Source organism: Somniosus microcephalus, chromosome 17 (assembly GCF_052327205.1).
Source record: "Somniosus microcephalus isolate GS21.2 chromosome 17, FLI_Smic_1.0, whole genome shotgun sequence".
NCBI lineage: Eukaryota > Metazoa > Chordata > Chondrichthyes > Squaliformes > Somniosidae > Somniosus > Somniosus microcephalus.
The window spans coordinates 3,819,007-3,834,718 of record NC_141003.1 but is presented as its reverse complement, the minus strand read 5'-3'; the positions used below and the strand labels follow the sequence as shown (position 1 = coordinate 3,834,718).

The following is a 15,712-nucleotide window of genomic DNA, read 5'->3' as shown; positions in this document are numbered from 1 at the left end:
GGCAAGCATTCCGTGTGCCTTCTTAACCACCTTATCAAGGCAATGGGGGGGCAACAGTGGGTATATCAGTTTAATCACTCCTGCCTTCCACCCTATCACAGACAGAATAGTGGAGGCAAAAGCCCAGGAATCATTTTGATGCTGCGACTGGATGGATGAACAACGATGGGCCAAATGACCTTTCTCATCCCTAATCAGCTTGCGACGCTGTGCTGCTGCTGTGGCTCAGTGACAAACCCCGCAGTGAGTGTGCGCATCAGCAGAGCTGCAGTGACATTCTGGATGCGTCGTTCCGTCAAGGACTGACTCACTGCTGTCAGCGAGCAGTTTGAAGAGGTGTGATCATTTTAATGGCCAGAGAGTTGCACTCATGGTGGATTGCCCTGTAACATCTCCCTGTTGTTGAAAGCACTACAGTTGTCCCCAGGGGTAGATGTGTTCCTGTAGGTGTGTGATGCCCAAGACTGTAAGGGTTCTGTGCAATACTGTTCACGGTGTAAACTGTGCAGCATTTAATGTGCTCCCACTAATTTTACTCCAGTTGAAATTACGGGCAAATAATTACTGATTTCAGTAGAGATCTGTGGAGGCCTGCACAAGCTTGAAATCAGAACCCAGAAATTCCTGCTGAAGATTTTAGGCTCAATGGTAAACAACCCACTCCCAACAAGAATGGGATTAGCGGGAGTTAAAATGCTCGCAGAGCCGTAATCACCCGATCTCTCGCCATGTTAACAGGCGCGCTCTGATCAGCCAGCGAGGCCCATGCACCAGGCAAGTGAGGGTCTCATTCAAACTCAAAAGTCAGGTCTGATGACGCCATTGGGCACCAGGGACGAGCGAGCGGTGGCACAGAGGGCCATAAAGGTAAATACATTGATTTTTAATGTCACTTCCAGTTATCCAATGTATATGTGTCACACTTCTCCTTGTCGCTCCTGATCTGCCTCATATAACACTCCTGCTCTCAGCTCTCACTGCAAGAGGAAGGCAGGGCCCGTTACTGAGAGACAGGACTAATCTGGCTTTCTTTGTATACTTTAAAATGGTCTACTCCTTTTAGTGGGAACAGACCAATTCTGCACCCAGCTGAAGTCTGGGATAATCTCCCGCTTCCCAGTGGCATTACATAAGAACATAAGAAATAGGAGCAGGAGTAGGCCAATCGGCCCCTCAAGCCTGCTCCGCCATTCAATAAGATCATGGCTGATCTGATCCTAACCGCCAATCTACTATCACAGAACCATCTCCTGAATCTAACAGAATTAGACACACGAAATAGGAGCAGGATCAGGCTACACGGCCCCTGGGCCCGCTCCGCTACCCACAGGGCCATGTCCGATCCGAACCTAGACTCATGTCCAAATTCCTGCCCGCTCCCCGTAACCCTTAATTCCCTTTACTTCTAGGAAACTGTCTATTTCTGTTTTAAATTTATGTAATGATGTAGCTTCTACAGCTTTTTGGGGCAGCATATTCCATGGACCTACCACCCTCTGAGTGAAGTAGTTCCTCCTCATCTCAGTTTTGAAAGAGCAGCCCCTTATTCTAAGACTATGCCCCCTAGTTCTAGTTTCACCCATCATCGGGAACATCCTCCCCACATCCACCCGATCCAACCCCTTCACAATCTTATGTTTCAATAAGATCGCCTCTCATTCTTCTGAACTCCAATGAGTAGAGTCCCAATCTACTCAACCTCTCCTCATATGTCCATCCCCTCATCCCCGGGATTAACCGAGTGAACCTTCTTTGTACTGACTCGAGAGCAAGTATGTCTTTTCTTAAGTATGGACACCAAAACTGTACGCAGTATTCCAGGTGCGGTCTCACCAATACCTTGTACAACTGAAGCAATACCTCCCTATTTTTATATTCTATCCCCCTAGCAATGAAAGCCAACATTCCATTGGCCTTCTTAATCACTTGCTGCACCTGCATACTAACCTTTTGAGTTTCGTGCACCAGGACCCCCAGATCCCTTTGTACTTCAGTACTTTCCAGTTTCTTGCCATTAAGATAACTTGCTCTACGATTTTTCCTGCCAAAGTGCATAACCTCACACTTTCCAGTATTGTATTCCATCTGCCAAATCTCTGCCCACTTACTAATTCACTCACTTCCTCTCTCAGCGATAGGCAGGAGCGGCAAGAACAGACCGGCCGCCGAGCAGAGGATGGGCATTCTGTCTAATTATATGACACACACATGCACACAAATGTATGTCTGTCACTGTCTAAAGTTTCAATATTAACAGCTATGGAGTTAACAGAATGAAAATGTAACGCCCTTACTTTCGAATATTCAGGTAGCCAGCCTTTTGAAGGAGGTTCCTGTTAGCTGGTTTGGATGCAGCAGTGTTGTTATCGGGGATATAGATGATCTCATTAGCTAACAGCAGCTCCTGCTGAGCCAATCGCATACTCTCAGCCTCCGTGTCCAGTTGCCCTTGGATACTGTATTAGATAATGTACAACACACACATCTAGTACCGTGGACAGGTTCAACAAAAGACAGTGTACTTAACAATATTTGACTGTAACTATAAAGGATTCCTCTTTAAACAAATTTTTTTTTTTCCACATTGAACAGATGAGAGACATTTGTTGAGTATCTCTTCTTTGAAAACTATGGCCCGGAATTTGCGGTCAGCGACGAAGTGAATGCGTTTGCTGCTGGCCCCGAAGTAAGCTTCCACGAAGATCTCGCCATCTCTGTGGTGAGAACTTCCAACGTGCTGTTGAAATCAACAAAGTATAGTGGTGACTCCCATAGTGCGAGCTGCTGTGAGGTCAACAAGCTGTCCAAGCAGCCAATCACAATGCAGAATTCTCACAGGCTGAGAACCAGGAAGTCATTGAATCATAGAATGGTTACAGCACAGAAGGAGGCCATTCAGCCCATCAAGCCCGTGCCGGCTCTCTGCAACGATACTTCAGTCAGTCCCACTCCCCCGCCCTTTCCCTGTAGCCCTGCAATTTTTTCCCCTTCAGGTACTTATCCAATTCCCTTTTGAATGTCACGATTGAATCTGCCTCCACCACCCTCTCAGGCAGTGCATTCCAGATTCTAACCACTCGCTGCGTAAAAAAGTTTCCCCTCATGTCGCCTTTGGTTCTTCTGCCAATCACCTTAAATCTGTGTCCTCTGGTTCTCGACCCTTCTGCCAATGGGAACAGTTTCTCTCTGTCTAGACCCCTCATGATTTTGAACACCTCCATCAAATCTCCTCTCAACCTTCTCTGCTCCAAGGAGAACAACCCCAGCTTCTTCAGTCTATCCACATCACTGAAGTCCGTCATTCCTGGAACCATTCTCGTAAATCTTTTCTGCACCTTCTCTGAGGCCTTCACATCCTTCCTAAAGTGCGCTGCCCAGAATTGGACACAATACTCCAGTTGAGGTCGAACCAGTGTTTTATACAGGTTCATCATAACTTCCTTGCTTTTGTACTCTATGCCTCTATTTATGAAGCCCAGGATTCCGTATATGTTTTTTGAACCGTTTTCTCAACCTGCCCTGCCACCTTCAACGATTTGTGCACATATACCCCCAGGTCTCTCTGTTCATGCACCCACTTCAGGATTATACCCTTTAGTTTATATTGCCTCTCCTCAAGCTTCCTACCAAAATGTATCACTTCACGCTTTTCTGCGTTAAATTTCATCTGCCCATTCCACCAGCCTGTCTATGTCTTCCTGAAGTCTATCACTATCCTCCTCACTGTTCACTATACTTCCAAGTTTTGTGCCATCTGCAAATTTTGAAATTGTGCCCTGTACACCCACATCCAAGTCATTAATATATATCAAGACAAGCAGTGGTCCTGGTACCGACCCCTGGGGAACACCACTGTGTACCTTCCTCCAGTCCGAAAAACAACCGTTCACCACTACTCTCTGTTTCCTGTCACTTAGCCAATTCTGTATCCATGCTGCCATTGTCCCTTTTATTCCATTGGCTTCAACTTTGCTGGCAAGCCTTTTATGTGGCACTTTATCAAACAACTTTTGGAAGTCCATGTACACCACATCAACCGCATTGCCCTCATCAGCCCCCTCTGTTACCTCATCAAAAAACTCAATCAAGTTAGTGAAACACGATTTGTCTTTAACAAATCCGTGCTGGCTTTCTTTAATTAATCCACACTTGTCCAAGTGACTGTTAATTTTGTCCCGGATTATCGTTTCTAAAAGCTTCCCCACTACCGAGGTTAAACTGACTGGCCTGTAGTTGCTGGGTTTATCCTTACATCCTTTTTTGAACAATGGTGTAACATTTGCAATTCTCCAGTCCTCTGGCACTACCCCCGTATCCAAGGAGGATTGGAATATTATGGCCAGTACCTCTGCGATTTCCACCCTTACCTCCCTCAGCATCCTAGGATGCATCCCATCTGGTTCTGGTGATTTATCTACGTTAAGTATAGTCAGCCTTTCTAGTACCTCCTCTTTATCAATTTTTATCCCATCCAGTATCTCAACTACCTCTTCTTTCACTATGACTTTGGCAGCATCTTCTTCCTTGGTAAAGACAGATGCAAAGTACTCATTTAGTACCTCAGCCATGCCCTCCACCTCCATGTGTAGGTCTCCTTTTTGGTCCCTAATCGGCCCCACCCCTCCTCTTACTACCCGTTTACTATTTATATGCCACAGAAGATTTTGGATTCCCTTTTATGTTAGCTACAAATCTATTCTCATACTCTCTCTTTGCCTCTCATTTATTTTTTCACTTCCCCTCTGAACTTTCTATATTCAGCCTGGTTCTCACTTGTATTCGCAACCTGACATCTGTCATACACACCCTTTTTCTGCTTCATCTTACTCTCTATCTCTTTCGTCATCCAGGGAGCTCTGGCTTTGGTTGCTCTACCGTTCCCCCTCGTGGGAACGTACCTCGACTGTACCCGAACCATCAGCTCTTTAAAGGCAGCCCATTGTTCGATTACAATTTTGCCTGCCAATCTTTGATTCCAATTTACCCGGGCCAGATCCGTTCTCACCCACTGAAATTGGACCTCCTCCAATTAAGTATTTTTTACTCGAGATTGCTTCTTGTCCTTTTCCATAGCTAATCTAAACTTTATGAGGAAAGGGAAACAAGGATAGAAGCAAAAGACAGGAAGGAGAAAAGCAAAAGTGGCAGTCAGAGAAATCAAGGGTTTAAATCAAACATGGCCACAGTAGATAATAATTCTAAAAGGTCTAAAAGTGTTAAAAAAAACAAGCCTGAAGGCTTTGTATCTTAATGAGAGGAGCATTCGTAATAAGGTGGGTGAATTAGCTGCGCAAATAGATGTAAATGGATATGATATGATTGGGATTACGGCAACATGACTCCAGGGTGACCAAGGCTGGGAACTCAACATCCAGGGGTATTCAATATTCAGGAAAGACAGGCAAAAAGGAAAAGGAGGTGGGGTAGCATTGCTGTTTAAAGAGGAGATTAACACAATTGTAAGGAAGGGTATTAGCTCTGATGATGTGGAATCTGTATGGGTAGAGCTGAGAAATACCAAGGGGCAGAAAACGTTAGTGGGAGTTGTATACAGACCCCCAAACAGTAATGCGGAGGTTGGGGATGGCATTAAACGGGAAATTAGAGACGTGTGCAATAAGGGCACAGCAGTTATCATGGGTGACTTTAATCTACATATAGATTGGGCTAACCAAATTAGTTACAATACTGTGGAGGAGGAATTCCTGGAGTGTATACGGGATGGTTTCCTGGGCCAATATGTCGAGGAACCAACTAGAGATCAGGCCATCTTAGACTGGGTATTATATAATGAGAAAGGAATAATTAGCAATCTTGTTGTGCGAGGTCCCTTGGGGCGGAGCGATCATAATATGATCGAATTCTTCATTAAGATGGAGAGTGAAGTAATTGACTCAGAGACTAGGGTCCTGAATTTAAATAAAGGAAACTATGATGGTCTGAGGCGCGAGTTGGGTAGGATTGATTGGGGAATGTTACTCAAAGGGTTGACGGTGGATAGGCAATGGCAAACATTTAAAGATCGCATGGATGAACTACAGAATTTGTTCATCCCTGTTTGGCATAAAAATAAAACAAAAAAGGTGACTCAACCGTGGCTAACAAGGGGAATTAGGGATAGCATAAGATCCAAGGAGAGGACATACAAATTGGCCAGAAAAAGCAGTAAACTTGAGGATTGGGAGCAGTTTAGGATTCAGCAAAGGAGGACAAAGGGATTAATTAAGAGGGGGAAAATAGAGTATGAGAGTAAGCTTTCAGGGAACATCAAAACTGACTGCAAAAGCTTCTATAGATATGTGAAGAGAAAAAGTTTGGTGAAATCAAGCGTAGGTCCCTTGCAGTCAGAATCAGGGGAATTTATAATGGGGAACAAAGAAATGGCTGACCAATTAAATACATACTTTGGTTCTGTCTTCACAAAGGAGGACACAAATAACCTCCCAGAGATGTCGGGGAACATAGGGTCTAATGAGAGGGAGGAACTGAATGAAATCAGTATTTGTAGGGAAATGGTGTTAGGAAAATTGATGGGATTGAAGGCTGATAAATCCCCAGGGCCTGAAATCTACATCCTAGGGTACTTAAGGAAGTGGCCCTAGAAATAGTAGATGCATTGCTGGTCATCTTCCAAAATTCTATAGATTCTGGAATAGTTCCCATGGATTGGAGGGTAGCTAATGTAACCTCACTATTCAAAAAAGTAGAGAGAAAATGGGGAATTATAGACCAGTAAGCCTGACATCGGTAGTGGGGAAAATGCTAGAGTCCATTATAAAAGTTGTAATAGCAGAGCACTTGGAAAACAGTGACAGGATCGGACAAAATCAACATGGATTTACAAAAGGTAAATCGTGCTTGACTAATCTACTGGAATTTTTTGAGGATGTAACTGGTAGAATAGATAAGGGAGAACCAGTGGATGTGGTGTATTTGGACTTTCAGAAGGCTTTCGATTAGGTCCCGCATAACAGATTAGCATGTAAAGTTAAGGCACATGGGATTGGGGGCAAGATACTGACTTAGATAGAAAACTGGTTGGCAGACAGGAAGCAAAGAGTTGGAATAAACGGGTCTTTTTCCGAGTGGCAGGCAGTGACTAGTGGGGTACCGCAGGGATCGGTCCTAGGACCCCAGCTATTCACAATACATATTAATGATCTAGCCGAGGGAACTAGATGTAATATCTCCAAGTTTGCGGACGACACAAAGCTGGGTGAGCGTGTGTGCTGTGAGGAGGATGCCGAGAAACTCCAGTATGATTTGGACAGGTTGGGTGATTATACTGCATCTGCCCAATGTGGATAAATGCGAGGTTATCCACTTTGGTGGCAAAAACAGGAAAGCAGATTATTACCTGAACGGCAATAGATTGGGAGAAGGGGAAGTGCAACGAGACCTGGGTATCCTTGTGCACCAGTCGCTGATGGTAAGCATGCAGGTGCAGCAGGCAGTTAAGAAGGCAAATGGTATGTTGGCCTTTGTAGCGAGAGGGTTCGAGTACAGGAGCAAGGATGTCTTGCTGCAGTTGTACAGGGCCTTGGTGAGACCACACCTTGAGTATTGTGTGCAGTTTTGGTCGCCTTATCTGAGGAAGGATGTTCTTGCCATGGAGATAGTGCAGCGAAGATTCACCAGACTGATACCTGGGATGGCAGGAATTTCGTATGAGGAGAGATTGGGTCGATTGGGCTTATACTTGCTGGAATTTAGAAGAGAGGGGATCTCATTGAAACTTATAAAATTCTAACAGGACTAGACAGACTAGATGCAGGAAGGATGTTCCCGATGGCGGGGGAGTCCAGAACCAGGGGTCACAGTCTAAGGATAAGGGGTAAGCCATTTAGGACAGAGATGAGGAGGCACTTCTTCACCCAGAGAGTGGTGAACCTGTGGAATTCTCTACCACAGAAGGCAGTTGAGGCCAATTCATTAAATATATTCAAGAAGGAGTTAGATATATTTCTTAAGGCTAAAGGGATCAAGGTATATGGGGAGAAGACAGGGACAGGGTACTGAATTTGGATGATCAGCCATGATCGCATTGAATGGCGGAGCAGGCTCGAGGGGCCGAATGGTCTACTCCTATCTTCTATGTTTCTATGATACTATGATCTACGTCTATGATGCTATGATCACTAAATATTCCCCTACTGACACTTGCTCCACTTGACGCACCTCATTCCCCAGAACCAGATCCAGCAATGCCTCCTTCCTCATTGGGCTGGAAACGTACTGATCAAGAAAGTTCTCCTGAACACATTTCAGAAATTCTTCCCCCTCTCTGCCCTTTACACTATTACTATCCCAGTCTATATTAGGATAGTTGAAGTCCCCCATTATCACTACACTATAGTTCTTGCACCTCTCTAATTTCTCTGCAAATTTGCTCCTCTATATCCTTCCCACTAGTTGGTGGCCTATAGAATACACCTAGTAGTGTAATGGCACCTCTACCGTTTCTTAACTCTAATCAAATAGATTCTGTCCTTGACCCTTCCAGGACATCCTCTCTCTCCACCATTGTAACATTCTCCTTATCCAATACTGCCGCCCCACCTCCTTTCATTCCTTCCCTATCTTTCCTGAACACCTTGAATCCAGGAATACTTTGTACCCAATCCTGCCCTTTTCTGAGCCAGGTCTCCGTTATCGCCACAACATCATAGTCCCATGTGGCTATTTGCGCCTGCACCTCACTAACCTTATTTACCACGCTTCGTGCGTTTACACACATGCACTGTAAACCTCTCTTAGGCCTTCTTGTATTCTCTCTGTGTCTGATCCCACCTAATACTGTACTATTTCTTACTCTAGTGCTAACTGTCTCTCCCAATCGTTTGTGCACCTTGTTTCTCTTTTCTAATGCTACATCCTGGTGCCCATCCCCTGCCAAATTAGTTTAAATCCTCCCCAACAGCACTAGCAAACCAACCCTCCCCCCTCAGAATGTACTGCAGCTGCTCAGTGACATCCTTGACCCTGGCACCAGAGGCAAAACATACCATCCTGGAATCATGTTTGCGGCTGCAGAAACACCTGTCTGTTCCCCTAACAATGGAATCTCCTCCCACTATTGCTTTCCCAATCTTCCTGCCCCCCCCCCCCCCCCCCGTATAGCTGAGCCACCCGTGGTTCCGTGGACTTGGCTCTGGCTGTACTCCCCAGAGGAACTATCGCCCTCACCCGTGTCAGTTAGAGAGTGAGATGCACGCAAGGGACTCCTGCACTACCTGCCTGGTTTTCCTGGTCTGTCTGGTGGTCACCCGTTCCCTCTCTGCCTGCACAGTCTTACGCTGCAGGGTGACCACCTTCTGAAACGTGCTGTCCACGCAGCTTTCAGCCTCACAGATGCACCGTTTGTAAGCTCCTTTGATTCTAACTTTTTAAAAATGTTAGAGCAAAACAAAGATTAGGGCTCTTGCATGGGGATAAGGTAAACCTGAAATAAAGATGAACAAACTTTTTTAACAAATACATTTTTTAAAGTTTCTTTAAAAATTTAATTTTTATTAAAATGGATACCTTTTACACACCACAAAATTTAAATGAGTTTTTCAGGGCCATCCCATTTGTTTAGCAGCTGTTTTTACACAGCGCAGCCAGTGTTGGAGCAGTGAATGACGGACCGTAATTTCAGGATTTCCGTGTTAGGCTGTGAAGCGCTAAATCCTGACGTTGCGGTCAGTTTGAAAGGCGAAATGACTGCGAACGCTGCCAGTTCACCGTCATCAGGACCGCAAGTTCCGGGCCAATAAAACCACCGTGAGGGATAAACCCCTGCAATCAGGAAAGTAAAAACTATTAAACAGTACACTTGCAGTGATTGGAAAGGATAATTTTTATAACCTTTGAACCATGGTTGCAACAGAAGACAAAAATTCGTCCAGTTTCTTAGAAAACATCTCCACTCCCATCTTGAAAAAGTTGATCTGAAATACACAAGATGATTAGAGAAGTGAATTCTCACAAGTTTCAAATGTTCTGTGCTTTATGGGACAGAATAACTGTTACATATCTTCCAGTTCCACTCCTTCAAAACACTTCTGGAATCCACACAATAGAAGGAAAGTTTAATCTAGTAAAAGGTAAATGTAAAGAGGAGAGTCGCAATGATGTTGCCATATTAACAGCACATTCTCGAGAAGTGCTGGCCAAGCTCTGGTCTTCACAGAGGCTTGGAGACCATAGATCAAGTTTAAATCCTCGCTCATCTCCACGTGCTGATAACATTTAAATCTTAACTCAGAACAGCAAGATGCAGTAGTAAGAACAGTCCTTTCCAAACTTCCAGACTCAAAATTCAAACAGAACAAACCAGGGCAAATAGGCTGAATTATCCTGGCTGTGAGTCTGGGAGCCCTTGTACCCCACGGACAAGTTAGGTGTGCCTCGACTAGACTGTTTATCTTAAAACCAGACGGAAACTGACATCGTTTACTTGCTTTGTCTGGATTTCACCAAAACATACAACAATAATGAATATATTAGCATAAACTGTTTCTTATATTTACTAAAAATAAAAGTTTTCTTCGGCTCCCATTTATATCAAGAGATTTGCTGATTCCAGAGGATCCTGATAGAATCACTCTGCCTACAGACATCAGCCCAGTGAGCACTAGAGGCTGAATCACTCTGCCTAGACATCAGCCCAGTGAGCACTAGAGGCTGAATCACTCTGCCTAGACATCAGCCCAGTGAGCACTAGAGGCTGAATCACTCTGCCTAGACATCAGCCCATCAGTGAGCACTAGAGGCTGAATCACTCTGCCTAGACATCAGCCCAGTGAGCACTAGAGGCTGAATCACTCTGCCTAGACATCAGCCCAGTGAGCACTAGAGGCTGAATCACTCTGCCTAGACATCAGCCCAGTGAGCACTAGAGGCTGAATCACTCTGCCTAGACCTCAGCCCAGTGAGCACTAGAGGCTGAATCACTCTGCCTACAGACATCAGCCCATCAGTGAGCACTAGAGGCTGAATCACTCTGCCTAGACCTCAGCCCAGTGAGCACTAGAGGCTGAATCACTCTGCCTACAGACATCAGCCCAGTGAGCACTAGAGGCTGAATCACTCTGCCTAGACATCAGCCCATCAGTGAGCACTAGAGGCTGAATCACTCTGCCTAGACATCAGCCCATCAGTGAGCACTAGAGGCTGAATCACTCTGCCTAGACATCAGCCCAGTGAGCACTAGAGGCTGAATCACTCTGCCTAGACATCAGCCCAGTGAGCACTAGAGGCTGAATCACTCTGCCTAGACATCAGCCCAGTGAGCACTAGAGGCTGAATCACTCTGCCTAGACATCAGCCCAGTGAGCACTAGAGGCTGAATCACTCTGCCTAGACATCAGCCCATCAGTGAGCACTAGAGGCTGAATCACTCTGCTTACAGACATCAGCCCAGTGAGCACTAGAGGCTGAATCACTCTGCCTAGACATCAGCCCATCAGTGAGCACTAGAGGCTGAATCACTCTGCCTAGACATCAGCCCAGTGAGCACTAGAGGCTGAATCACTCTGCCTAGACATCAGCCCATCAGTGAGCACTAGAGGCTGAATCACTCTGCCTAGACATCAGCCCAGTGAGCACTAGAGGCTGAATCAATCTGCCTAGACATCAGCCCAGTGAGCACTAGAGGCTGAATCACTCTGTCTAGACATCAGCCCATCAGTGAGCACTAGAGGCTGAATCACTCTGCCTAGACATCAGCCCAGTGAGCACTAGAGGCTGAATCACTCTGCCTAGACATCAGCCCATCAGTGAGCACTAGAGGCTGAATCACTCTGCCTAGACATCAGCCCAGTGAGCACTAGAGGCTGAATCACTCTGCCTAGACATCAGCCCAGTGAGCACTAGAGGCTGAATCACTCTGCCTACAGACATCAGCCCAGTGAGCACTAGAGGCTGAATCACTCTGCCTAGACATCAGCCCAGTGAGCACTAGAGGCTGAATCACTCTGCCTAGACATCAGCCCAGTGAGCACTAGAGGCTGAATCACTCTGCCTACAGACATCAGCCCAGTGAGCACTAGAGGCTGAATCACTCTGCCTAGACATCAGCCCAGTGAGCACTAGAGGCTGAATCACTCTGCCTAGACATCAGCCCATCAGTGAGCACTAGAGGCTGAATCACTCTGCTTACAGACATCAGCCCAGTGAGCACTAGAGGCTGAATCACTCTGCCTAGACATCAGCCCATCAGTGAGCACTAGAGGCTGAATCACTCTGCCTAGACATCAGCCCAGTGAGCACTAGAGGCTGAATCACTCTGCCTAGACATCAGCCCATCAGTGAGCACTAGAGGCTGAATCACTCTGCCTAGACATCAGCCCAGTGAGCACTAGAGGCTGAATCACTCTGCCTAGACATCAGCCCATCAGTGAGCACTAGAGGCTGAATCACTCTGCCTAGACATCAGCCCAGTGAGCACTAGAGGCTGAATCACTCTGCCTAGACATCAGCCCAGTGAGCACTAGAGGCTGAATCACTCTGCCTACAGACATCAGCCCAGTGAGCACTAGAGGCTGAATCACTCTGCCTAGACATCAGCCCAGTGAGCACTAGAGGCTGAATCACTCTGCCTAGACATCAGCCCAGTGAGCACTAGAGGCTGAATCACTCTGCCTAGACATCAGCCCAGTGAGCACTAGAGGCTGAATCACTCTGCCTAGACATCAGCCCAGTGAGCACTAGAGGCTGAATCACTCTGCCTACAGACATCAGCCCAGTGAGCACTAGAGGCTGAATCACTCTGCCTAGACATCAGCCCAGTGAGCACTAGAGGCTGAATCACTCTGCCTACAGACATCAGCCCAGTGAGCACTAGAGGCTGAATCACTCTGCCTAGACATCAGCCCAGTGACCACTAGAGGCTGAATCACTCTGCCTAGACATCAGCCCAGTGAGCACTAGAGGCTGAATCACTCTGCCTAGACATCAGCCCAGTGAGCACTAGAGGCTGAATCACTCTGCCTAGACATCAGCCCAGTGAGCACTAGAGGCTGAATCACTCTGCCTAGACATCAGCCCAGTGAGCACTAGAGGCTGAATCACTCTGCTTACAGACATCAGCCCATCAGTGAGCACTAGAGGCTGAATCACTCTGCCTAGACATCAGCCCAGTGAGCACTAGAGGCTGAATCACTCTGCCTAGACATCAGCCCAGTGAGCACTAGAGGCTGAATCACTCTGCCTAGACATCAGCCCAGTGAGCACTGGAGGCTGAATCACTCTGCTTACAGACATCAGCCCATCAGTGAGCCAGTTGTGAGCACTAGAGGCTGGTACATGTTGGGTTCCTCACAAGTGGGCTCAGCTGTGTGCTTGATGCCTCATTAAGTCTGTTTGTTTGGGTGATATTAGACGCATTTAATATTTTATGACTATTAATCCCTTTTTGTTAGTCCAGTTCGTGGTGAACAACTTGTTTTTCAGTTACTACAGTTAACGGTCTAGACATTGGACTGGGGTAATAGTTCTACTTAAGACCTTTATATTGGGCAGGAACCCATTGCTCACATCAGCTCTGAGCTTTCAGGTCGTAAAAGAAAGTCTGACACATGCCCTGAAATTCACACAAAGCCAATGGGCAGGGGCCACAGTGAGGGGGGCAAGGAACAGATCAGTTTAACCGCACGGTGAACGGGCTCTACTCCGAGATGGATCACATGAAGTGTAGTGTTAGCTTTCCTCGCGATTTATGAAGTCATTCCATTTGTTGAGAGTGTGGCTGCTGTATAAAAGCATTCCGTTTCAGTACTGCAGCCTTGAATATAACAGGCCAATGCTCACAACAGACACAGCAATAAGTAATCATTATCTTTATATATAAATTCAGTGGAGTTTTTTTTTAATGAATAAACCCTGTTGAGTGGGGGCGAGGTATAATGAATACTTCCCATTGTGGCTTTTTGATATTATTATACGTTGTGGGGCATTTTCCAGGAACATTGCTTGAAATTTTCACAAACTTACTACCTTTTACAATAAGGTCAAATTTTATTGAGAGAGAGAAATACTACACAATGAAAATACAATATTGTCATTTGTAAAGAGTTAACTAGTCAGTCACCTGAATTACATATTTTAACAGTCACTTTAGCTGAAGTAAAGTATGTTTATAACCATGAGAGATCTTCCAATGAATCCACATTGTATTCACCAGTTCTTAATAAAAGATGACCAACAGTTTTAAAGACTGTTAATTAGTTGTAAGATTGTGCACATCATTGCACAGATTACCTAGGATCTTTACTGCAATAGAGCAACAACATTTGAAGGTATGGATTTTTATTATTTATAATTCTCCTCCCTCTAAAGTTCTCAGGAGAGAGGAATTGCAGATGCCTCATCAACACAGAATAGTCCGTGGTGGGTTTATCACAGTATGGTAGTAAACTCTGATGCTCGGCATTTCAGCTTCAGAGTGAGGCCAAATACTTCAGGGTCTCTGATTATTTGATATTGGGTTCAGAGAGCATAAAGTTCAGTTCTGGAACATCCAAATTGCATGCAAGGCAATGTTTGAGTGTTGATTCCTATCCAGTATGGGGACCCATATGTTGATTCCATGTGTTGAGCCGACAGATTCACTAACCTGACCCTGTGTAAAGCCAAGCAATGGATCCAGCATTGCCGCCCGTTTCCTGTACTGTAGCGCGTTTAAGGCACAATAGTATTGTAAGGAAGACTGATGCTGTCTTTTCCTCGCAGTAGCTACTTCTGCTACTGCCTCCGCCTTCAACTGAAAAACAGAAGCAATGTGAACACGTTGGGTTACAACCTTTTCCTTGCAAGTATACATTGGTAAAACATGAATTACCTACCGTGCAAGCCTGATCTTTAAATTAAGTTATCTTACGGATGCGGTTGGTTTGCCAGGGTATGAGGAGGAAAGATGTGCCTGTCCCTTTAATGACATTCCCCCTTCGTATGTCCTTTATGTAATGTCACCAGGATATCTGTCACCATTTAAACTAAAGGCAGGAAGGCAAGAGAAAACCTAGAAAAAAAACTTAATTTAAAATAATAAAAACTTAGATTAATAAATAATTATATTTATAAATATTTAGGTTTTTTTTTAAAAATGGACATACCTAACCTAGATATGCAGAAGATAATGAATTGTCTATATGAAGCAACAGTTACTAGAGGCGAGTTCTGTTTATCCCACCCATTTTATATAGTAAACTAACATATGCTTTAATTAGGTTTAATGGGGGCTTTAAATCCAGAGGGACTTTAAATCTCCCCATCACCACCGTTATCTGGCAGGGGAGCTAGTATCAAGGTGAGCCACCTCTCAAATTGCAGCAATTTGTTTTGTTGAAAATATTGGGTTTATAAATGTACAAAGGCAGATTACAAAATTTCCACGGGCCATAATTTGTTGTCAAAATAACGGAGAGGCTAATGGTGCTCATTGTTATTTATGTGCAAATAGTACAGCAGCCTCAGATGAGTGGCAGATGCGGGGTTAAACGCAAATATCCAAAAGTTGCTGTCTCAGATGCGCCGCTCCACTGTTAACTTTGCAAAAACAGCATCTCGCTGTCTGCCTCACATTGACTTGCATTGAGTGGCACGACGTTGCTGTATTTGCATGGCAGATACAAAGTAAACTCACCACAGAAAGTTAAGTATGTCCTTTTAACAATGGAATAAGTGTTAATTACTGTCAATCAACCTCTCTGGTACTGAAAATTAACTA

The 15,712-nt window shown here is 45.1% G+C and overlaps 1 protein-coding gene across 4 annotated transcripts in view; it reads right to left on the bottom strand.

The window, feature by feature from the left end:
* The window catches only part of appl2 (adaptor protein, phosphotyrosine interaction, PH domain and leucine zipper containing 2), a 127,708-nt gene that overhangs the window by 60,686 nt on the left and 51,310 nt on the right, over positions 1-15,712 (bottom strand). For all 4 annotated transcript variants that reach the window (XM_086009817.1, XM_086009820.1, XM_086009819.1 and 1 more), the window contains 3 exons: positions 14,600-14,746; positions 9,850-9,932; positions 2,295-2,456 (listed from right to left, as the gene is read on the bottom strand). In XM_086009817.1, the coding sequence (XP_085865943.1) occupies positions 2,295-2,456; positions 9,850-9,932; positions 14,600-14,746 (392 nt within the window). The remainder of the gene's footprint in view (positions 1-2,294; positions 2,457-9,849; positions 9,933-14,599; positions 14,747-15,712) is intronic.